Raw genomic sequence first — 24597 nt, forward strand, 5'->3', positions numbered from 1 at the left:
GGCAGAGAAGGAGGCTTTACGCTGATCCAAGCGGATTGCTAATAAACGCCAGCTGGACAGGGAACAGCTGTGAGGCTGAGCTGGTGTATTTAGGCAGCAGTGCGCAGACCAGCAATTTGTCAGAGCTTATCTGGTTTGCCTGGGAGAAGCTCTGGACCGTGTACCCTTGACCGTGCCGTGTTCCTGTTGGATCGTTTTGGACTCTGGACTTCTTGGACCCTGTGACTCTCTCCTGCCCTTTGAAACTTGGACTGTCTTATCGACTCTGGTGACTTGCTCTCTCGTGCCTTTTGAACCCTGGACTGTTATATGGAATTGGCTTGGAACTTTACGTGAGCACTAAAAGACTGTTCTATTTTGTGTTTAACTTGTGTGCTCAATACACATTATTATTTATCGTTTAGTGCTGTGTTGTCTGATTCTTGGCGGGCTTCCCAGTCTGGGCACACTGCCCAAAGAGATAAGCGAAAGTGGCTGGTTACAGACTGGCTTCTTCAGGACAAAGGAGCTGACCGGGCTCTGCTCAGAGGGAGAGGACGCTTGGGCGCGATCGTGTCAAACGCCCGAGTCATCTCTGCATTCCACAGAGCGACCTGGGATTCGACAGGAGCACCGGCCATATCAGCAGGAAAATCCCCCAGAGCCCTCTGGAATCCATTGGAGTCCATTAGCCTCTGGGGGCGGACCATTTTAATAGGCCCACCACCCTTGCAGAGGGGAAAGGCCGCCAAAAGTCTAAACCTCAATAGGAAGTGATCCGACCATGACAAGGGGGTAGATGTTAGTTCTCCCACTTCCAGATCACCATCCTCCTGTCCAGTCGAGAAAACCAGATCAAGCGTGTGCCCCTTTGCATGTGTTGGGCCGATGACATGTTGAGACAGCCCCATGGTTGTCATGACAGCCATGAAGTCCTGAGCCGTTCCAGATACAGCAGCCTCGGCATGGAAGTTGAGATCCCCCAGAACCACCATCCTGGGGGTTCTCAACACCAGGTCTGAGACAACCTCCGTCAGCTCAGGCAGGGAGACTGTGGGGCAGCGGGGTGGACGGTACACCAGCAGAATCCCTAATCTGTCTCGAGTACCCAACACACAGTACAAACACTCAAGATTGTAGGGGAAATTGTTATCCCTCTCTTTGGCACACTTTCAGTATTGGCATACCATGCTGAGATGTGCTAGAACACAGGATAACACTTTTAAGATAAAGCCTTGCTAAGAAACATCTTGGTACTTGCTGGCCAATGCCTTGGAATGTGCTGACGCACTGACTCAAGAGCCACAGAATACAATACAGTATTGAATACCACGCCATGCCAGTAAACAAGGCATCCAAATTGTGCCAGGAGTTATTGATTCAAACTATCAAGGCATAATCTATGTTCAAATGTGGAGCCATCTCCCTATGAAATTAAGAATTGGAGATGCATGGGCACAACTCATCTTAATCCCTTGTGTATTGCCAGCGGGAAGGGAAAATTGTCAACACACTGAAGGATTTGGATCTACTGACCAAATCCACCCTCAAATAGCAGCAGTACTACAACACATTCAGACTGAAAAACCCAAGCGGTGGTACCAGTTTGGGGCGTGGGCGGACCCCAAGCTTCCAAGCAAAGTACACACTGGATTAATGTGACTGCACCTGGAAGTCATCGTACAGCTCAAATCAAACCGGTAATTTTAGAAGTACATGTCAATTTGTGGGGTCGTGACCTACTTTCACAGTTTAACACCACTTTGCAGATAGATGACTAATCATATTGCTCTACCCCTCGTCTGGAAACAGACTGAACCCGTATGGGTGGAACAATGGCCATTGCCCAAAGAAAAATTGTTAGCTTTAAAAGAGTTAGTGAAGATTCAATTATGTGAACAACATATTGAACCTTCAACCAGCCCATATAATACCCCTGTCTTCGTAATTAGGAAGAAATCAGGCAAATTTAGGCTTTTGCATGACCTCAGGGCCATAAACAGAATAATTGAACCAATGGGTCCACTACAATGTGGAACGCCAAATCCCAATTTGATCCCATTTGATTATCAAATGATGGTGATTGATTTAAAGGATTGTTTCTTCACAATTCCTTTGCAACCTCAAGACAGAAAATATTTTGCCTTTACTGTTCCAGTAGAAAATAACTCTGAACCCACTGACCGATACCAGTGGAAAGTACTTCCTCAAGGAATGCTCAATAGCCCCACCTTGTGTCAATATTATGTAGCACAAGCCTTAAAACCTTTCAGAGATAAATATCCTCAAGCCGTTGTATACCATTATATGGATGACATTCTTTTGGCTGGAATATCCCTCCCAGAAGAATGGGAGAGAGATTTGATAATAACTCTTAATCATTATGGCTTGCAGATAGCTCCTGAAAAGGTGCAAAAGCATGAGCCCTTTAACTATTTAGGACATAAGATAATGCAAACTTATTCCACGCCAGTAACTCCCAAGCTCCATCTACCAGAATCCCCTTCTTATGTACAACTTCAGCAGATATTAGGAGCTATTAATTGGCTCAGACCTTACTGCAAGCTCACAACTGATGAACTTTCACCTTTGTTTGCCGCCCTAAAACAAGGCAAACACCCAGCTGATAAAATTTCTTTAACCACAAATCAATTGCAAGTTTTGTCCTTAGTAAATGAACGTTTAAAAGAAATTTGGGTAGATCGCCAAGTGTTAGATCAACCTTGTCAAGTTCTTATACTTACAGGGTTAAGTCAACCATATGCAGTTATTACACAGACACGCATTGAAACCTGTGACACTCAGTTCAGGAGTAGATCTTGCAACACTAAGACCTGCAATCATCACACACACATACTTGAATGGCTGTATCTCAGTCATAGCCCTAGCTGTACCATCTCTACAAAACCAATTATGTATGCCAATCTGATTATTAAAGCTCGAGAGCGCACAAGAGCACTTTTAGCCCAAGATCCAGAAACTCTGATAGTTCCCATGCCTCTTCAGATGTGGGAACGATCAGTGTCATTTTCTGAAGAATTGCAAGCTGCCTTAGCAGGCTTTGTAGGACAAGTTACATATCATATTCCTTCTGATCCTCGACTGCAATGTTTAAGTCAATTGTCTGTAAAAATCAAGCCTTTACAAAATGACTTCCCTATTAAGGAAGCCCTTACTGTTTACACTGATGGAAGCCCAAAGAGAGGAGGAGTAGCCTGGAAACAGGAAGATCATTGGAGAACCATGTTCACACTGCCCCAGAAATCACCTCAAAGAGCTGAACTAGCTGCAGTTATTTTGGCCTTCCGCACATTTCCTCAAGCACTAAACCTAATAACAGACAGTTTATATGTTAACAATGTAGTACGTGGTCTTCCAGGAAGTTATGTAACCCCAGTCATAGATAAGAACCTTTTAGGTCTCTTTATAACCTTGCAGACTCTGTTGGCTCATCGCACCAATGAATATTTTATTGCTCACATCCGAAGTCATCAACCCTTCCCCGGGGAGATCTCCACTGGTAATCAAGTGGCTGATCAATCCCTTCGAGCTCTAACTGTGCAAAAACTAACTCCATGGGAAAGCCATGCGTTTCATCATCAAAATGCTAAAGCTTTAGCAAAACAGTTTCAGCTGCCATTAGATCAGGCACGCGCCATTATCCAATCATGCCCACAGTGCACAAGGGTACATTCAGCCCCTGATATAGGTGTCAATCCTCGTGGCACAGTTGCCAATGAGCTATGGCAAATGGATGTTACTCATTTTAGTCCTTTCACTCCATGGAAATACCTTCATGTGTCAGTTGACACTTACTCAGGATATATTTGGGTCACATGTCAAAAAGGAGAAAAAACAAAACATGTTATTAATCATTGCATTAGAAGTTTTTCAGTAATGGGAATACTTTCTGCCTTAAAAACAGATAATGGACCTGCTTATTGCAGTACTTCTTTTGCACAGTTTTGTGAAACCTGGCAGGTTACACATACTTTTGGCATTCCATATAATTCCACTGGTCAAGCTATTGTGGAACGCACCAACCGCACCTTGAAAGAGCATTTACACAAACAAAAACAAAAAGCAGGGATCCCCATTGGTTTGGGCTCCCGCCAGGAACGGCTGGCAAAAGTGTTGTTCACTATTAACCATTTGAATGTTCTCCTACCAACTAATACTACCCGATTACAACAACATTTTCAAATGCATACCCCTCTGCCGCAGCCGCTGGTCACGTACCGGCAGCTACCTAATCCTGTCTGGCACGGCCCTGTCCCCTTGATCACTTGGGGTCGAGGTTATGCTGCTGTGCTTACTCCAACAGGACCAGGGTGGGTTCCAGCACGGTGTGTGAAACCCTGGAAAGAGCATGTCGTGGCATCAAGGATTGACCAACCCGATTCCAGAATTCTCCCTACAACTCCAGGAGGACCCCCTGAAAGCACGTGGCAGGGCGCCCGTCCAAAAACATAAACCAACATGGGGAGAGATAAAGGCGTTATCTTTCCAAGTTCAAAAATTATTGGAGCAACAGCACGTTGATCCAACTCCAGAGAATTTTCTAGTTGCTACATTTGCTTGCTTAAATGCTAATTCTTTGCTGACAATCATTCTGTTATTTAGCTGTATAACTTGCCCAGTTATAAGCACTCCACTACATGATAGAATGCAGTACAATGTATGGATAAAGTTAGCAAAAATAGTAAACACCACTGATTTCTGTCTTACTGATGCTCCAGATATGCATGGATTACTTAGTACATATCTCATTCCCATATGCAAAGCTCCTGGTTCTCTTGGTAATGTTACTGGGTTGAGTAAATTTCTGAACTTTAGTGAAATTCATTATCATACCATGGCCCATTGGGGAATTGCTACATACCAGTTGCCCCAAGATGCTATACAGTTATACACCCCATATGTTGTAAACCACAAGAATAACACATGTGCTAGAATGGTAAATTGCTCTATTCACCGTCCACTAAAAGGTTGTTTGTCCCCAGGGCCTTCTTTGTGGAATTGTTCAAAGATAGAAAATGTAACAAGTAACTATGGACACATTATATTGCCAATTGGATGGTTTTTCACATGTGGGTCTCGTACTTATAATTATGTACCAGCTAATATAACATTAACACAATGTTGTCTTAGTCGCTTGACAGTGTTTCTACCACCCCGGCCTACTAAAAGCACTCGACAGAAAAGAGAGACTGAGACTATGAATGCAGTTTGTGATGGAAATGTTACTGTTTTAAGTCCAGCAGAATATATCTCCCTGGCTATGAGCCTTGTCGGGGTTCCTGGATTGGCTGTGGGAAATGCCAAACAACTTGGGCATCTGGCATGTTTACTAGCAAAGACAATTAATAGTACTTCCATTGCTATTGGACTTTTGATTCAAGAACAACAAGATTTACGCCATGCTATACTGGACAATTGAGCTGCAATAGACTTTTTGTTGTTACAAAGACATCTTGGCTGCGAAGCTGTGGAAAATATGTGCTGTTTCAATCTCACAGACAATAGTAACCAAATTCAACACCAACTGGACTTACTTAAAAAATATGCACATGCAGTTAAACAAGATATTGCACCTGAATGGTGGAAGTTTTTGTGGTCCTGGTTTCCAACAGGATGGTTCAAAACTATATTTCAATATGCTGTATTGATTGTATTTTTATTAATCACCTTCTGCTGTTTCATACAATGTATCCCAGGATTACTGTCATGGTGTGTTCCCTCTTGCTGTCCCAAGGCTTTAAAACCAAGCAAACGCCAAATTTATTATGCTTACAAGGCTTTACAATTAAAAGAATAAAAGGGGAGATGTAGGGGAAATTGTTATCCCTCTCTTTGGCACACTTTCAGTATTGGCATACCATGCTGAGATGTGCTAGAACACAGGATAACACTTTTAAGATAAAGCCTTGCTAAGAAACATCTTGGTACTTGCTGGCCAATGCCTTGGAATGTGCTGACGCACTGACTCAAGAGCCACAGAATACAATACAGTATTGAAGACACTATGCTGTGATCACGTATTTCCTTAACCCTTATATGGTATATTCATGCTGAACACACACTAACCAACACCTCTTGTGCACCCCCTGTGCACGAGGTAATCATGCATTTAACATGCTGTACTTAACAACCAATTATAGCTTATATACAAGAAATGTAACCACTTAGTTCTTAATAAAAACCAAGACGGGGCCGCCTGTTTGAGATGCCTCCTCTTCATGCAGTTGGACTCCTTGCCAGTTATTTACTACACAAGATCAGCACTCGACTGAACAGGAAGCCTAGAGAGGGAGATTGTATTCCTATAGACCACGGCAACCTCCCCTCCCCGGCCCTCGAGTCTGTGCTGGTGCTGCACCGAGTACCCAGGAGGGCAGAGCTGGGTGAGAGCAACCCCTCCCAGTTCCCCCACCCAGGTCTCAGTGATGCATACCAGGTCAGCCCCCTCCTCCACAATCAGATCATGGATGAGAGAGATTTTGTTTTGGACTGACCTGGCGTTCAGCAGCAGCACCACCAGACCCGAGAGCAAGCTGATAAGGCCGCCAGGAACCATCTGGTTGGGGGAAGGACTAGAAGAGGGGGTAGCTGTAAGGAATCTGTCCCCTCTTCTCCTCATCTGGCCTGTTCCTCCCCCAGCACCATACCTCCCCCTACCCGTGACCACAGTTATGCAGGCACCCCCATATTCCCCAGAGCTCCCCAGGCACATATTAAAAATTATTTAAAAATTGATTTAAAGTGTTTTTTTTTTATTTTAGAAATTGCTGTTGGTTGCTGGTCAGCTGGTGTTCTTCAAAACAGGGTGGCTCCTCTGTGTGACGCAAAGTGCGGCCGAGGCGCTGCCTCTGGCCGGCTGGAGCAAGATCATGACAGAGATGGAATTGATTGAAGAGCTGAAGGAGGACTCGAGGCCATCATTAGGAGCTGAGGAAATTGCAAAGGAGCATCAGTCACTTATAGGGGGAGTAACTTCATCTACTTGTCCCAGAGTGACTATAACAACTCAGAGCTTCCTGCAAGGGGGGTCTGCATCAGTTTGACAAAAAAATTGCCACTGTAACATATCACAAATAAGTCTTCTTTCCTGGAATATTGCAGGTTGGCTAAGTAAAGTGGTTTGTTGTTTATTCGTTCAGTCGTTTCCGACTCTTCATGACTTCATGGACCAGCCCACGCCAGAGCTTTCTGTCGGCTGTCGCCACCCCTAGCTCCCCCAAGGTCAAGTCTGTAACCTCCAGAATATCATCCATCCATCTTGCCCTTGGTCGGCCCCTCTTCCTTTTGCCTTCCACTTTCCCTAGCATCAGCCTCTTCTCCAGGGTATCCTGTCTTCTCATTATGTGGCCAAAGTACTTCAGTTTTGCCTTTAATACCATTCCCTCAAGTGAGCCGTCTGGCTTTATTTCCTGGAGTATAGACTGGTTTGATCTTCTTGCAGTCCAAGGCACTCTCAGAATTTTCCTCCAGCATCACAGTTCAAAAGCCTCTATCTTCCTTCGCTCAGCTTTCCTTATGGTCCAGCTCTCGCAGCCATAGGTTACTACGGGGAATACCATTGCTTTAACTATGCGGACCTTTGTTGTCAGTGTGGTGTCTCTGCTCTTAACTATTTGATCAAGATTTGTCATTGCTCTCCTCCCAAGAAGTCAACGTCTTCTGATTTCCTGGCTGCAGTCAGCGTCTGCAGTAATCTTTGCGCCCAGAAATACAAAGTCTGTCACTGCCTCCACGTTTTCTCCCTCTATTTGCCAGTTATCAATCAAGCTAGTTGCCATAATCTTGGTTTTTTTGAGGTTTAACTGCAACCCGGCTTTTGCACTTTCTTCTTTCACCTTTGTCATAAGGCTCCTCAGCTCCTCCTCGCTTTCAGCCATCAAAGTGGTGTCATCTGCATATCTGAGATTGTTAATGTTTCTTCCTGCAATTTTAACTCCAGCCTTGGATTCATCAAGCCCAGCACGTTGCATGATGTGTTCTGCATACAAGTTGAATAGGTAAGGTGAGAGTATACAACCCTGCCGTACTCCTTTCCCAATCTTAAACCAGTCCGTTGTTCCGTGGTCTGTTCTTACCGTTGCTACTTGTTTGTTATACAGATTCCTCAGGAGGCAGACAAGATGACTTGGTATCCCCATACCACCAAGAACTTGCCACAGTTTGTTATGATCCACACAGTCAAAGGCTTTAGAATAGTCAATAAAACAGAAATAGATGTTTTTCTGGAACTCCCTGGCTTTCTCCATTATCCAGCAGATATTGGCAATTTGGTCTCTAGTTCCTCTGTCTTTTCTAAACCCAGCTTGTACATCTGGCAATTCTCGCTCCATGAATTGCTGGAGTCTACCTTGCAGGATCTTGAGCATTACCTTGCGGGCATGTGAAATAAGTGCCACTGCCCAATAGTTTGAACATTCTTTAGTGTTTCCCTTTTTTGGTATGGGGATATAAGTTGATCTTTTCCAGTCTGATGGCCATTCTTGTGTTTTCCAAATTTGCTGGCATATGGCATGCATCACCTTGACAGCATCATCTTGAAATATTTTAAACAGTTCAGCTGGGATACCGTCATCTCCTGCTGCCTTGTTATTAGCAATGCTTCTTAAGGCTCATTCAACCTCACTCTTCAGGATGTCTGGCTCTAACTCACTGACCACACTGTCTGAGCTATTCCCGAGATTATTATCCTTCCTATACAGATCTTCCGTATATTCTTGCCACCTTTTCTTGATCTCTTCTGTTTCTGTTAGGTCCTTGCCATCTTTGTTTTTGATCATACCCATTTTTGCCTGGAATTTACCTCCGATGTTTCTAATTTTCTGGAAGAGGTCTCTTGTCCTTCCTATTCTATTGTCTTCTTCCACTTCCGCACATTGCTTGTTTAAAAATAATTCCTTATCTCTTCTGGCTAACCTCTGGAATTTTGCATTTAATTGCGCATATCTCCCCCTATCACTGTTGCTTTTTGCTTTCCTTCTTTCTTGGGCTACTTCCAGTGTCTCAGCAGACAGCCATCTTGCCTTCTTGGTTTTCTTTTTCTTTGGGACGTTTTTTGTTGCCACCTCTTGGACAATGTTGCGAACTTCTGTCCATAGTTCTTCCGGGACCCTGTCTACTAAATCTAGTCCCTTAAATCTATTCTTCAATTCCACTGCATATTCATTAGGAATATTAGTGAGCTCATATCTAACTGATCTGTGGGTCTTCCCTGTTCTCTTTAGTTTGATTCTAAATTGTGCAATAAGAAGTTCGTGATCTGAACTACAGTCAGCCCCAGGTCTTGTTTTTACTGTCTGTATAGGTGTCCGCCACCTTTGGTTGCAAAGGATGTAGTCAATCTGATTTCTGTGTTGGGCATCTGGTGAAGTCCATGTATAAAGCTGTCTTTTTGGTTGTTGGAAGAGAGTGTTTGTTATGCACAGTGAGTTGTCCTGGCAGAATTCTATCAGCCTATGTCCCGCTTCATTTTGTTCTCCTAGACCATGCTTACCTGTAATTCCAGATGTCATTTGACTGCCCACCTTAGCGTTCCAGTCTCCTGTAACGACCATTTAGTTTTCATGGCAAGAATACTGGGGTGGGTTGCCATTACCTTCCCCAGGGATCGTTTTTAGTCTGACCTCTCTACCATGACCTTCCCGTCTTGGGTGTCCCTTCACGGTTTAGCTCATGGCATCCTTGAGGTGCTCAAGCTCCAGCACCACGACAAGGTAACGATCTCCTTTGCTGGAGAAGTAAAGTGGTAGATCCCCCCTTTATGGAATTCATCAAAAAACATGAGATTTTACTTCTTCAAGGACATGGGCCAAAGAGGATCTATCTATAAATGGCTTTGCCTCCTACTCTTTAGAAGCAACTCCTAGTAACAAAGGTGGGTGGCCCAAAGGAGGACTGGGTATTCTAATAGCTACAAGCATCACGGCCTCCCTATCTAGATTGGAGCCCCTGTCTTATTTGGCCACCGCGTTGATTCTAAAGTGTAATGTATATATGCCACCACATAGGGAAAAGCAATTGGTTAAAGAGGGCCTGGTGCCGGCAAAGACTCTGGAGGAGCCGCAGGGATCTGAGGAGGAGACGGACAAGCCCGGTTTCAGCCAGTTACGGGCGGAGAAGGCCACCAGACGCCGGTCTCGCCGTCTCCAACAGAAACGCCAGGCAATCAGAGATCAGCTGCGAGACTCTGACTCAGCACTCTGACTGAGGATAAAAGAGCAGCCGGGAGCCCTGCCAAATGGTCAGAGATTATCTGAGTTCTTCGGCGGAAGCTTTGGCTCTGAGATCTCTTGACCACGCACCTTGCTCCAGATACCGAGTTCCTGAACCCAGCCTTTGGACCCAACCCAGACGTTGGACGCCTCAGGATATCTTCCTGTGCTTCTAGGTCCAACGCACAGAAAGAGTCCAAAAGGGCGATCTCCTCATTAGTCTGGGGTTCATCATCCTTATAACATCTGTGCCACTGATCCCATGCTGTTTTTTGATCAGCTTGGCCTTTAAGAGTAGGAGCCGTCACTGGATCTGTGGAGTTACTCAAGTTTTTTGAGTTGTCGGCCTGCTTCTTTCCACAGTGCTCCGGGTGTTTTATATCATATCCTCTTGAGTCCAGCAGTGATTCTTGGTTTTCAAGAGACTCCCTTATACTGCTATAAATAGGACTTTCATTACTATCCGAGAACTCACTCTCTAGCGCTGACTTGGCGCTTTTGTCGCTTATGGCTGGTGGCAGCTCCGTGGCGGAGCCATGGGATACATTGGGAGAGAAACTCTGGTTCATCATCAGACCTCTTATTTCCTGGAGGGCCGAAGGTTTTCCTGCCTTGAGCCTGAGATGGAGGCCGTCCCGCTCTCAAAGCAGGGGTCAAGGTGTGGAAGAAGAGGCCGCCATGAGAAGAAGTTGCCGTGTGTGTTGTATTCCTCATGGCTAGCGGCTCCGTTGGTCCAGAATCTTCCTGTACCCTGAAAAGGCCTCAGCTAACATTAGGGTGACCCTATGGAAAGGAGGACAGGGCTCCTGTATCCTTAACAGATGCATAGAAAAGGGAATTTCAGCAGGTGCCATTTGTATATATGGAGAACCTGGTGAAATTCCCTCTTCATCACAACCGTTAATGCTGCAGGAGCAATACTAGAGTGACCAGATTTAAAAGAGGGCAGGGCACCTGCAGCTTTAACGGTTGTGATGAAGAGGGAATTTCTCCAGGTTCTTCATATATACAAATGACACCTGCTGCAATTCCCTTTTCTATGCAACTGCTAAAGATACAGGAGCCCTGTCCTCCTTTTCTCAGGGTCACCCTACTTGACCTCTCTCTTTTTAGAGCATCTATTCGTGTTTAGAGTTCTGAAGGGCACCAGGTTGGGGAACGCTGTTCTGCAGCAAGGGCAGGCAGGACGGAGGGAGGGAGGGCTCCCATGGCTGCTTTGCACACTCAAAGGGGAAACGGCTGTGGATCCCGCGAAGCCCCCAGGAGCAGATGGGGGGCGATGCTGCTGGGGGGAGAAAAGACTCCCGTGGAAAAAAACCCCTTCCCAGGTCCGTGTCTCTCCCAGGAGCCTCTGCGGCTCTCTAGTGCTGCCTCCATGCAAGGGTTAAAGAGGAGGAGAGGGGGCTGAGTCCTAGAGGAAAGGCTGGATGAGGCCCCTCCCTTCCTGCCCCACACTTCCTCCCCCCCCATTGCAAAGGAGCCTGGGATTCCCCCCCTGCTCCTGCGAGCTTCGTGTGTCCTTCGTCTGCAGCCTCTTTTCCCCTGCAAAGGAGCCGGTGAGTGCAGATTGCAAGGGGGGGTCCCAGGGGGGAGGGGGCAGAGGAAGGAGCCCCCCAGGACAGGGGGTGGGTGGGAAGAGAGAGGGAGCCCCGAGCCCTCCCCAGGGGACTGACCCACTTGGGGCCCCTCCAGAAGACCCCCCTGCCTTGCACCTCCTTCCCTCCCCATAACTAGGGGATCGCGGAAGGGAAGGCTGGAGAAAGGGGGGTCTGGGAGGGACACAAGAGGAAAGATCCCGGGTGGGGAGGAGGAATGTCCCCCCTGTGTGCAAAAGGCTGCCCTGGTGTCCTGTTTGCATTGCATTTTTGGTTTGGTTTCTTCTCCCTGATTTAAACCTAGTGAATAAGCAAAATTAACGAGTCACTTTGGTCACGAGGCCTTCGAAATAAAACCTGGGGCGCTTTTGTTGATTAAGAAGGGAGCCTGCTGCTGGTTTTAGGACGTCCCTCTTTGATGTGTTAAGTGAGCCCGATGTTCACATCCTGAGAGTGGGGAGAAATCGGTGTTACTCTGGTGCAATTTTGGGGTTCAAGTGCTGGTTGCAGAGAAGGCATAGAAAGGGAGCCCTGGGATGGATTGGGAGAGAAACTCTGGCTCACCAGCAGACCTCTTATTTCCTGGAGGGCCGAAGGTTTTCCTTTCTGGAGCCTGAGATGGACTCAGACCTGCTCTCAATGCAGGATCATGAACTACAGGCCTCCATGAGAAGAAGTTTCAATGTGTGTTTTACTCCTCCAGAATGTTCCTCATAACCTTTTCTTTTTTACATTTAAACTTTTTATTTCCCAACAGCACATAGACAAACATTACATATAATACATACAAACAAAGGTATACATATAAAAACTACAACTACACTAAAAACATTTAAGGGTGCGGTTAAAGTACATTTTTTGCCCTCTTCATGCCAAAAATGCCCATTAATTCTTTAATGACCATTTATATATCAATAATAAAATAAAATAATAATAGTAACAATAAAATCCGTGAACAAATACATCCTTTTTCTCTGCCTCTTTCAGATATTCTATCAAAGGTTTCCATTCCAACATAAACATAGCGGTTGACCTTATCTCATTATCACTGTAAGTTTTGGCATCTCTGCAAGATGCAGAATGTTCCTTCTATCCTGATACGACTGAACGTAACTTCAGCTGCCAAAAACCATGAGACATAGTTTAGACTATACTGTTATGCTGTTGAAAGCTTTTCAAAGAACTGGGCATGTTTAGCCTGGAGGGGAGAAGATTGAAGGGAGACAGGATAGCGCTCTTCAAATAATTCAAAGGTTGTCACACAGAGGAGGGCCAGGATCTCTTCTCAATCCTCCCAAAGTGCAGGACACGGAATAACGGGCTCAAGTTAAAGGAAGCCAGATTCCAGCTGGACATCAGGAAAAACTTCCTGACTGTTAGAGCAGTACGACAATGGAATCAGTGACCTAGGGAGGTTGTGGGCTCTCCCACACTAGAGGCCTTCAAGAGGCAGCTGGACAACCATCTGTCAGGGATGCTTTAGGGTGGATTCCTGCATTGAGCAGGGGGTTGGACTCGATGGCCTTGTAGGCCCCTTCCAACTCTACTATTCTATGATCATTGCATCTATCTACTTTGCTCCGGTGGAAGTTTAACTAGAGCTCAGAAGCAATTCAACTGCTGCTAGCTGGGTCTGGAACTCTTTACAAATTGTTTTCTGACACGCCTTAGGAGGAGTTAAACTGCAGTGTGTTTTGCAGAGCGTACACATGTATTTCTCTGTAAGTCATTGTGTGTTTCACATTTTGCTTCCGGATGTGACATCCTTCTGCATTTAATTCCCTTATAAACCTTCTCTCCTCTCCGGGAGCCCTGGAGAGCATGCTGTTTGTGGATTGGTGGAGCCGGGCCACCCCACCTGCTTAGTTGGGGGGATAAGTTAGTCAGTTTCCAGTTCATGGTCTCTGTTTATTTGGGGAAGGGTCATGTTGTTCGGGGCCCTGAAGGCTTGTGAAGGGACCCCCGTGCCATCAGGTATTAGGTAGCCAGGATTTCTTGTCTCTCTTTGGGTCGCTCTGACTCTAAGGCTTGCCGTGATGTGGCTTTTATTGCTCTTTTAAAGTTGTTTAATTTCTGCTGTGGCCTTTTAGTTTCATTGTAACTTTTAGACTGTTTTCCCCACACACCCTCCCCTGTCTCCTGTTAATTGTTCGTACGCTCAGGGGCTTACTCTGATTTAATAAATTGCCTGAAGCCATGGTGAAGTGTGGTTATTTTCAGGTGAACTGGCTCCAGTTCCAGTGTTTCACTGGGATCTGGTGGGAAGGGGACGGCTGGGTTGGGAACGTGAACCCAGGTCTACCTTGTGTGCCTCCTTCACAAACTCCGTTTCATTCCTATAGTGCAGTCCCTGCCTCAAAGGAGAAATTGGCAGCCAAGGAAGGAGACCTTTCGAGTCCTGGTGGGATCAGAGATGGAGAAGAGCGTGAAGATGGAAGAGCAAAGCTTTGCAGGCCCTGAACCAGAAACCGTCTCCTGCAACATCCAGGAAGGGAGCAGGGCAGAGCCTTGGGAAGGAAGAGTGCAGGAGGACCACCCTGGGAGCAACACCTGCTCAGACGTAGAGTGCCAGAGCTTCAGGAGGTTCCGCTACCAGGAGGCCATGGGGCCCCGAGGGGTTTGCAGCCGTCTCCACCACCTTTGCTGCCAGTGGCTGAAGCCAGAAAAGCACACGAAAGCTCAGATGCTGGACCTGGTGGTCCTGGAGAATTTCCTGGCTGTCCTGCCCCCAGAGCTGGAGAGCTGGGTCAGAGAATGTGGAGCGGAGACCAGTTCCCAGGCGGTGGCCCTGGCAGAAGGCTTCCTCCTGAGCCAGGCAGAGGACCAAGAGCAGGTGAGAGCATTTCATCTTGATAACTAACTGGGACTGTGTTCTTAATACTTATCTCAACTTTATTTTACATGTCCTTCAAGGAAGGGATGCCCCAATTTCCAATGGTCCAATCCCCAAGTATAGTTGCTCTTCACGTGTAGAGCAGGCCCTCATTGGAGGATAGTTAAGCTAACACTGGATGGTTAAAATATGCAGTTCCCTACCAGAGGACGTAGTGATGGCCACCAATTTAGATGGTTTAAAATGGGGGTTAGACAAAATCCTGGAGGAGAAGGCTGTGAATGGCTACTAGTCCTGATGGCTATATCCTACCTTCAGGTGAAGAACCATAGTGGGGAGAGAATGCTGGACTAGATGGACCCTTGTTCTGATCCAGAACGGCTCTTCTTAGTTTCTCATGACGAGAGGAGAAGTGAATGGGTTTGTGAAGTTCTGGGAAGGAGGGGATCCTTCTTCAACTGGTGTCAGAGTCCTCCCAACAGAACAGGAATAGCATTTGTAGACACCAACCTCCCGTGTTTACAGTGGAAAATGCTGGATTTCAGGGACTGTCTGGAAGGTTCTGTCTTTCCTTCTGGCTGGTGTTCTAGCACTTTGCTTATAGAATCATAGAATAGCAGAGTTGGAAGGGGCCTACAAGGCCATTGAGTACAACCCCCTGCTCAATGCAGGAATCCCCCCTAAAGCATCCCTGACAGATGGATGTCCAGCTGCCTCTTGAAGGCCTCTAGTGTGGGAAAGCTCACTACCTCGCCAAGCAACTGATTCCATTGTCATACTGCTCTAACAGTCAGGAAGTTTTTCCTGATGTGCAGCTGGAATCTGGCTTCCTTTAACTTGAGCCCGTTATTCCATGTCCTGCACTCTGGGAGGATCGAGAAGAGATCCTGGCCCTCCTCTGTGTGACAACCTTTTAATTTTTTGAAGAGTGCTCTCATGTCTCCCCTCAATCTTCTCTTCTTCAGGCTAACCATGCCCAGTTCTTTCGGTCTCTCCTCATAGGGCTTTGTTTCCAGGCCCCTGATCATCCTCTGAACATGCTCCAGCTTGTCTGCATCCTTCTTGAAGTGTGTTGCGCAGAATTGGGCAAAACACTCAAGATGTGACATAGCCAGGGCCGCATAAAGGGGAACCAGTACCTCATGCGATTTGGAAGCTGTATTTCTTTTAAAGCAGCCCAAAATAGCATTTGCTTTTTTTGCAGCCACATCACACTGTTGGCTCATATTCAGCTTGTGATCTACAACAATTCCAATATTCTTCTTGTTTGTAGTATTGCTGAGTCAAGTATCCCCCCTCTTGTAAATGTTTCTATTTCCTAAATGTAGAACTTGGCATTTATCCCTCTTCAATTTCATTCAGCCCAGCACTCTAGCCCATCAAGATCTTCCAAGGTATTATCCATCCCACCCAATTTGGTGTCATCTGCTAACTTGATAAGCGTTCCCTGTACCTCCTTCAACATTTAATAAAAATGTCATTAGGATTGTCAGTGGTGTGGAGAGTGAAAGGTGAAAAGATTTTAAGAGTCTTAAGATTACAGTTTTAATAAAAACTAGTAGATTAAGCAGGTTAACTTGAATTTGAAGTAACTAAGAACAGCTAAACAAAAATAAACATTTTGTTTTGTTACCTCAAACCACATGTCTGCTTGGCTTTATCACCTGCTCTACAATTACTATCATAAACATCTTATATATTTATTTATTTATATTTATTTAATTTATATACCGCCCCATAGCTGAAGCTCTCTGTTCATAAAGGTTAAAAACAGTAAACATTAAAAAAAAAGTATACAAAATTTAAAACCATCAAAAACATAAAAACAGTATCCATTTAAAAACAACAGTTCTGGGGGCTGTTAAAAACAAACTGAGCATTGTGAAATATAGTTAAATGCCTGGGAGAAAAGTCTTGACGTGGCGCCTGAAAGATAACAATGTTGGTGCCAGGCGAGCCTCATCGGGGAGATCATTCCACAATCGAGGGGACACCAGCGAAAAGGCCCTCTCCCTTGTTGCCATCCGCCGAGCTTCCCTCAGAGGAGGCACTCGGAGGAGGATCTTAGATGTTGAGCGCAGTGTACAGGTAGGTTCGTGTCGGGAGAGGCGTTCCGTCAGGTATGGGGGTCCCATTCTATGAAGCAAGTGCAGCTGCTGGTAATAATATTTTTTTAAAAAACCACTTTGTTAATTTAAAAAACAAGTTGAGGGGCCATACTGAAGATTTCAAGAACGGTGTCTGGGAACACACAGGTGACCATGGGCATCCAATTGGCTTCTCCCAGTGTAAAGTAGGATCTCTCATTTTGATCTCTCATTTTATTTATTAATTACATTTATATCTCACCGTTTTTCCTCCCATGGAACCCAAGGCGGTGTACATAATCCCCCTCCTCTCCATGTTATCTTCACAACAACAACCCTGTATGGTATGGAGAATGTGGATAGGGAGACATTTTCCTCCCTTTCTCAAAATACTAGAACCCAGTGGGGTCATCCCATGAAACTGATTGGTGGGAGATCCAGGACAAATAAAAGGAAGGACTTCTTCACACAGCACGTAATTAAATTATGGAACTCACTACCACAAGATGAAGTGTTGGCTGCCAATCTGGATGGCTTCAAAAGGGGGTTGGATAAATGTCTGGAGGAGAAGGCTACCCATGGCTACTAGCTCAAATCTTGAGCATGCATAGGAATGTGCGGTGAAAATCCAGTCCTGATGCCTATCAACTCTATAGGTTTCTCCCAATTGAAATAACCCCCTTAGCCTTCACAGCTCTACCTGTTGTAGGTCAACACATCCATCCATAGAACCACCATGCAATGTTGCAGTCCATCTCCAACACACCCTGAATTTCGGCTGCAGCGCTTCCCATCTTCTGCTGGATACTGGAGGGGTGTCTGGCGTTCTGCTCAACGCATTAGACCTGTTTGTTGCGGCTGGATAAAGCTACCATTCTGCCTGTCTTGTCTTCTGGGCTAGAAGGTGCAGGCAACACATCCAGCTCAACACCTGGGCAGGAGGGTGAGCACTCTCCGCAATCCAGAAAGCGATTCTTGCAGAAGGTGTGATGAATTTGTCCTTGCCAAGGGTTTTATGGGTGGAACTGTTGACCTACAACCAGGATGATCAGAGGTCTGGAAACAAAGCCCTATGAAGAGAGACTGAAAGAACTGGGCATGTTTAGCCTGGAGAAGAGAAGATCGAGGGAAGACATGGTAGCACTCTTCAAATACTTCAAAGTTGTGACACAGAGGAGGGCCAGGATCTCTTCTCGATCCTCCCAGAGTGCAGGACATGGAATAATGGGCTCAAGTTAAAGGAAGCCAGATTCCAGCTGGACATCAGGAAAAACTTCCTGACTGTTAGAGCAGTATGACAATGGAATCAGTTACCTAGGGAGGTTGTGGGCTCTCCCATGCTAGAGGCATTCAAGAGGCAGCTGGACAACCATCTTTCAGGTATTCTTTAGGGTGGATTAGGGGTTGGACTCGATGGCCTTGTAGGCCCCTTCCAACTCTATGATTATATGTACACCAGTTTCTGGGGAACGTGGGCAGGAGGGTACTGTTGCACTCATGTCCTGCTTGTGCTCTTCTTACGTTCTTATGATCACAGGAGAAATGAATGGGTTTGTGAAGTTCTGGGGAAGGAGGGGAATAGCATTTGTAGACACCAAAGCTGCCGTGGTTACAGTGGAAAATGCTGGATATCAGGGTTTAACTCTTAGCCCACTGACAAAGACACAAGTTCCTGTTCTGTGTGGCTTGGATGGTAGATCAACTTTAGAAGGAGACCTGAAAGGTAAAGCGATTGGGAAATGCTGCCCTTGACCTTGACCTGAGCCATTTCTTTCCATCTCTAATCCCTCTTCTCTTCCTGGAATCCTCCCTCCTGCTCCAGGTCCAGGGGATGTTGGCCAGAGCACCCACAGATTTCCCTGAGGCAGAGAAGGCTCCACCGGGCATCACACAGAGGCCGCTGGATGGGCGGATCTTGCAGGAGGGGGACGGAGGACCCTCCTCCCGGGGTAAGGATTAGTGGACGTATTTCCCCATGGTCTCCCTTCCTCAATTACACCTGAAGTGCATGAGCTGTCTTAATGTCCTCCCTGAGCCTGATTTTGCTGGGGGAGATACTCAAAAAGGAAATGTTGTTTAGTAACGTGGTTCGAGGGTATCAGACCCACTCTGGTCCGCTTCCTGGAGTGGGTCTTACACACTCACCAACTAAGGTCCTCCTCCAGGCGCCTACTCAGAGGGAAGATTGGAGGACGACAACAAGGGAGAGGCCTTCTCTGTGGTGGCCCCCAACTGTGCAACAATCTGCCCAATGTGGGTCACGTGGCACCGACAGTGTTATCTTTTCAGTGCCAGGTCAAGCAATATGTAATTAGCAATATGTAATTAATTAGCCTGGGTCTGTTTTTATAGGGCCATAGTTTTAAAACTTGTTATATTATTATTATTATTATTATTATTATTATTATTATTATTATTATTATTATTAATTTATTTATATAGCACCATCAATGTACATGGTGCTGTACAGAGTAAAACAGTAAATAGCAAGACCCTGCCGCATAGGCTTACAATCTAATAATAGTAGTTTTACTACTTATAGTAGTTTTATATGTAAGTGTATATTGTATGTTTACGCAGTTTTAAATATTTGGATATTGTTTTTAAGTGCTTCGGCTATGGTATGGTAAACAAATGCAATAAATAAATAAACACTGAAAATAAACAATGAAAATGGGAATAGTTAAGAATGTTAACTTACCTTCTCACCTTCCCACCTTCTTTACCTTCCTCACAGGGAGCAAAACAACCGGCAGGGGAAGTGAACTGCTCCTGGGGGGTCCTTTTGGGCCTCGTTCGCTTGGCGGTGGAGTGGAAGCGGTTTCTGCACAGCCTGGGCAGGTAGGGGAGTCCTGGGGGCCTCCGTCCCCTGCACTTCTCTTTGGTCCTGGAAGAACCTGCCCCTTTAGCCTTTGCTCTTCTCCAAGATGGCTGCTGGGAAGGCCTTCAATGTCACTCACAATGCTTTGGCATTCAGAAAGAAGACCTCACCATCCTTGTCTTCATGGATTGCTACATAATGCTTAAAGAGAACTTCATTTCTTCTTCTTCTTTCAGGGTCCGGTGACCTATGAGGAGGTGGCCGTGCATTTCTCGGAGGAGGAGTGGGCTCTGCTGGATCCAGGCCAGAGGACTCTGCACAAAGAAGTCATGGAGGAGAATCGTGGGATCCTGGCCTCTCTGGGTAAGGAATGGGATTCCTCTGGGTAAGGCTCCCTCTCTGCCTTCCTGCCAGATCCTGGAAGGTGGAATTTCAGCTCTTCGTTCTTTGTATCAGTGCAGAATACAACTGTCATTGACTCCGAAGACCTGACAAAACATTGAGAAAAGCCCATTGATGGACTTGCTCTGTGGCAGAGATGGCTGCCAACCAATCTTACTTTGCTGCTCTAATTGCATCTGCATAATATTGAAGATGTTACAGATATTATTTTAATGATCTCCATGGAGGAGAGGAGAGTTAAGCCTTTTCAGAAGACAGCTCTGGACAGTTTGCTTTTCATTTTAAGATATAAGTAGACATTGAAAATAACCATTAGGGTTGAATTCCCACTTTCCAGTTCCCAGTTAAATGATCAGCTAGGAGAAAATGGCAGATTTTAAGTGTCTTTCATTTTTACAGTATTTTATGTTGTTCATTTATTCTCTCAACTACTTTATATGAGTTATTCCATATAAATGAAAGCATTGTATGGCAGTCTAGTTCTCCGTTCTATTGATCATCGGGATATTTAATATCTTTAGAAGGATCTGCCTCACCAGTGATTATTTTTTTTTATCCTGTGAATGAAATCAGCAACCGTTTGTTTTGTTCCAAGACTATTTCTGTGTTTATACTTGCAGGTGATCACAGGGAGAGCAAGAAAAATGGCCCACACCAGAGAAGGAAAACTGAAACTGAAGAGAAAAGGAGAAACGAATCCATTTCTTTTGAAGGATCAGATGTCTGTGAAACTCCAATACTAGAAGCACCAAGTAAAAAGAACATTCGTAAAAGGAAGAAACAGAGTAAAACTCAGAAGATTCATTCTAACAAATATCAAAGGTTTCAGTGCTTAGTGTGTGAAAAACAATTCTCTTTCAACTCACAACTTAAGCAGCATCAAAGAATTCACACTGGGGAGAAGCCCTATAATTGCATAGAGTGTGGGAAGACCTTTGCACACAGCGGCAGCTTTAAGCTGCATCAAGGAATTCACACTGGGGAGAAGCCCTATAAATGCTTTGAGTGTGGAAAGACCTTTGCTCAGAGCACACACCTTAAGCGGCATCAAGTAATTCACACTGGAGAGAAGCCCTATAAATGCTTAGAATGCGGGAAGACCTTTGCTCACAGCACCAGCCTTAAGCTGCATCAAGGAATTCACACTGGGGAGAAGCCCTTTAAATGCTTAAACTGTGGGAAAAACTTTGCTCAGAGCTCAAGCCTTAAGGAGCATCAACGAATTCACACTGAGGAGAAGCCCTATAAATGCTTTGAGTGTGGGAAGACCTTTGCTAAGAGCACACACCTTAAGCGGCATCAAGTAATTCACACTGGAGAGAAGCCCTATAAATGCTTAGAATGCAGGAAGACCTTTGCACACAGCACCAGCCTTAAGCTGCATCAAAGAATTCACACTGGGGAGAAGCCCTTTAAATGCTTAAACTGTGGGAAAAACTTTGCTCAGAGCTCAAGCCTTAAGGAGCATCAACGAATTCACACTGAGGAGAAGCCCTATAAATGCTTTGAGTGTGGGAAGACCTTTGCTAAGAGCACACACCTTAAGCAGCATCAAGTAATTCACACTGGAGAGAAGCCCTATAAATGCTTAGAATGCAGGAAGACCTTTGCACACAGCAGCAGCCTTAAGCTGCATCAAAGAATTCACACTGGGGAGAAGCCCTATAAATGCTTTGAGTGTGGGAAGACCTTTGCTAAGAGCACACACCTTAAGCTGCATCAAGTAATTCACACTGGAGAGAAGCCCTATAAATGCTTAGAATGCAGGAAGACCTTTGCACACAGCACCAGCCTTAAGCTGCATCAAAGAATTCACACTGGGGAGAAGCCCTATAATTGCATAGAGTGTGGGAAGACCTTTGCACACAGAAGCAGCTTTAAGCTGCATCAACGAATTCACACTGGGGAGAAGCCCTATAAATGCTTAAACTGTGGGAAAAACTTTGCTCGGTGCTCAAGCCTTAAGGAGCATCAACGAATTCACACTGAGGAGAAGCCCTATAAATGCTTTGAGTGTGGGAAGACCTTTGCTCAGAGCGCACACCTTAAGCGGCATCAAGTAATTCACACTGGAGAGAAGCCCTATAAATGCTTAGAATGCGGGAAGACCTTTGCACACAGCACCAGCCTTAAGGAGCATCAACGAATTCACACTGGGGAGAAGCCCTATAATTGCATAGAGTGTGGGAAGACCTTTGCTCGGAGCTCAAGCCTTAAGCAGCATCAAAGAATTCACACTGGGGAGAAGTAGTATAAGTGCTCAGTGTAGTATTTATAGCATCATAAAATAGTAGAGTTGGAAGGGACCTACAGGGCCATCATGTCCAACCCCCCTGCTCAATGCAGGAATCCACCCTAAAACATACCTGACAGATGGTTGTCCAGCTGCCTCTTGAAGGCCTCTAGTGTGGGACAGCCCACAACCTTCCAAAGTAACTGATTCCAGTGTCGTACTGCTCTAACAGTCAGGAAGTTTTTCCTGATGTCCAGCCGGAATCTGCCTTCCTGTAACTTGAGCCCTTTATTCCGTGTCCTGCGCTCTGGGAGGATCGAGAAGAGATCCTGGCCCTCCTCTGTGTGACAACCTTTCAAGTCATTGAGGAGTGCTATCATATCTCCCCTCCATCTTCTTCTCCAGGGTAAACATGCCCAGTTCTTTCAGTCTCTCCTCATAGGGCCTTGTTTCTAGACCTGGTTGCCCTCTTCTGAACACGCTCCAGCTTGTCTGCATCCTTCTTGAAGTGTGTTGCGCAGAACTGGGTGAAATACTCAAGATGTGTATAGCCACGGCCCCATAGAGGGCAACCAGTACCTCATGATCTTTGGAAGCTATACTTCTTTTAAAGCAGCCCAAAATAGCATTTGCCTTTTTTGCAACCACATCACACTGTTGGCTCATATTCAGCTTGTGATCTAGAACAAATCCAAGGTACTTCTCGTTTGTAGTATTGCTGAGTCACGTATCCCCCCTCTTGTAAATGTGCCTTTGGTTTCTATTTCCTAGATGTAGAACTTGGCATTTATCCCTATTCAATTTCATCCTGTTGTTTTCAGCCCAGCACTCCAGCCTAGCAAGATCACTTTGAAGTTTGTGTCTGTCTTCCAGGGTATTAGCTATCCCACCCAATTTGGTGTCATCTGCAAATTTGATAAGCGTTCCCTGCACCTCCTTCAACATTTAATAAATATGTTGAAGAGCACTGGGCCCAGGACTGAGCCCTGCGGTACCCCACTCCTAACCTCCCCCCGGATTGAGAAGGTACCATTGATAACCATTCTTTGAGTCTGATTCTGTAGCCAACTATGTATCTACCTAATAGTTGTTCCATCTAGCCCACTTTTAGCTCTTTTGTTAAATCAGAATATCATGGGTCACTTTGTCAAAAGTTTGCTTAAGTCAAGATATATGATGTCCACAGCATACTCACAATCCACAAGGGAGGTTACAATGAGATCAGATTAGTCTGACAGGATTTGTTCTTGACAAATCCCTGTTGACTCCTAGTAATCATTGCATTGTTTTCAAGATGCTTCCAGATTGACTTCTTTATAATCTGCTCCAGAATTTTCCCAGGGATGGATGTCAGACTGACTGGTCTGTCTTTTCCCAGGTTCCTCCTTTTTGCCCTGTTTGAAAAAGCGACAACGTTAGCCCTCCTCCAGACATACGGCACTTCACCCGTCTTCCATGATTTCGCAAAGATAATAGACAGCGGTTCTGAGAGTTCTTCCGCTAGGTCCTTCATTACTCTAGGATGCAGTTCATCGGGCCCTGGAGATTTGAACTCATTCAAGGAAATTAGGTGTTCTTTGACTATTTGTTTATCACTCTCAGACTGCAATCCTGCCCCCTCAACTTCTGCGTCACTTTTTCCAGGGGGATCATAGACCTGCTTTTGGGAGAAGACTGAGCCAAAATAGGAATTGAGCACTTCAGCCTTTTCTTTGTCATCTGTTATCAATTACCCATCCTCGTTAAGCAGTTGAACCACCATTTCTTTCCTGTGTGTTTTACTATTCACGTATCTGGAGAAAGCCTTTTTATTGCTTTTAGCATCTCTCCCTAATCTCAGCTCATTCTCAGGTTTAGCCACAACAACTACTCTTCTCTTATTCTTGGTCGACTGATCTTCTGAGTCTTGTTCAGTGCTGCGTGGTGTCTCCTGTAATTCTTCCTCTGCTGACTGTCCTCCAGTGGCATCCTCCAGTAGCTGAAAGTGGTTGTTAAACTCTAATTGTTACACCAGTGTAGAATGCCTTCTAGTTCTTCTGCTCCTAACTGTCACCCTTTTCCAGGGAGTTTCCTCTTCATGTCGAGTTCAGGCAGGAACATGAACTTTGCGCACACTTTGCAGGTCACCAGTGCTAGAGACTCCTTTCTGTCAGTATTGTCTACCGATCAGAGGAGAATTGCCTGTGCTTTGTCCTATCTTCTCTGAAGGTGCACAAGAAGAAGACCTGAGGAAAACACCTGGAAAGGCAAGTGTTCTTCAACAAATTAAAGTGCTTCAACGACAACTATCAACAGTATGGGATATGGGGGGGGGGGTGAATTTTAGTGAACCAAAGAAATTTCGAATCACCAAATATCCCTATTAAATAACGATTATAAGTTATTCACAGCAACCTTGGCGGAAAGACTGAAGAAAGT

General features: G+C 45.4%; 2 protein-coding genes across 2 annotated transcripts in view; one reads left to right on the forward strand and one right to left on the reverse strand.

The window, feature by feature from the left end:
- Nucleotides 1–22433, forward strand: part of LOC134396274 (zinc finger protein 420-like) — a 647156-nt gene extending 624723 nt beyond the window's left edge. The window contains exon 8 of the mRNA XM_063122695.1: nt 20935–22433. Within this exon, the coding sequence (XP_062978765.1) occupies nt 20935–22197 (1263 nt within the window). The 3' untranslated portion in view covers nt 22198–22433. The remainder of the gene's footprint in view (nt 1–20934) is intronic.
- Nucleotides 1–24597, reverse strand: part of LOC134396269 (uncharacterized) — a 298553-nt gene that overhangs the window by 96613 nt on the left and 177343 nt on the right. The gene's annotated exons all lie outside the window — the stretch shown is intronic.

Source organism: Elgaria multicarinata, chromosome 3 (genome assembly GCF_023053635.1).
Source record: "Elgaria multicarinata webbii isolate HBS135686 ecotype San Diego chromosome 3, rElgMul1.1.pri, whole genome shotgun sequence".
NCBI lineage: Eukaryota > Metazoa > Chordata > Lepidosauria > Squamata > Anguidae > Elgaria > Elgaria multicarinata.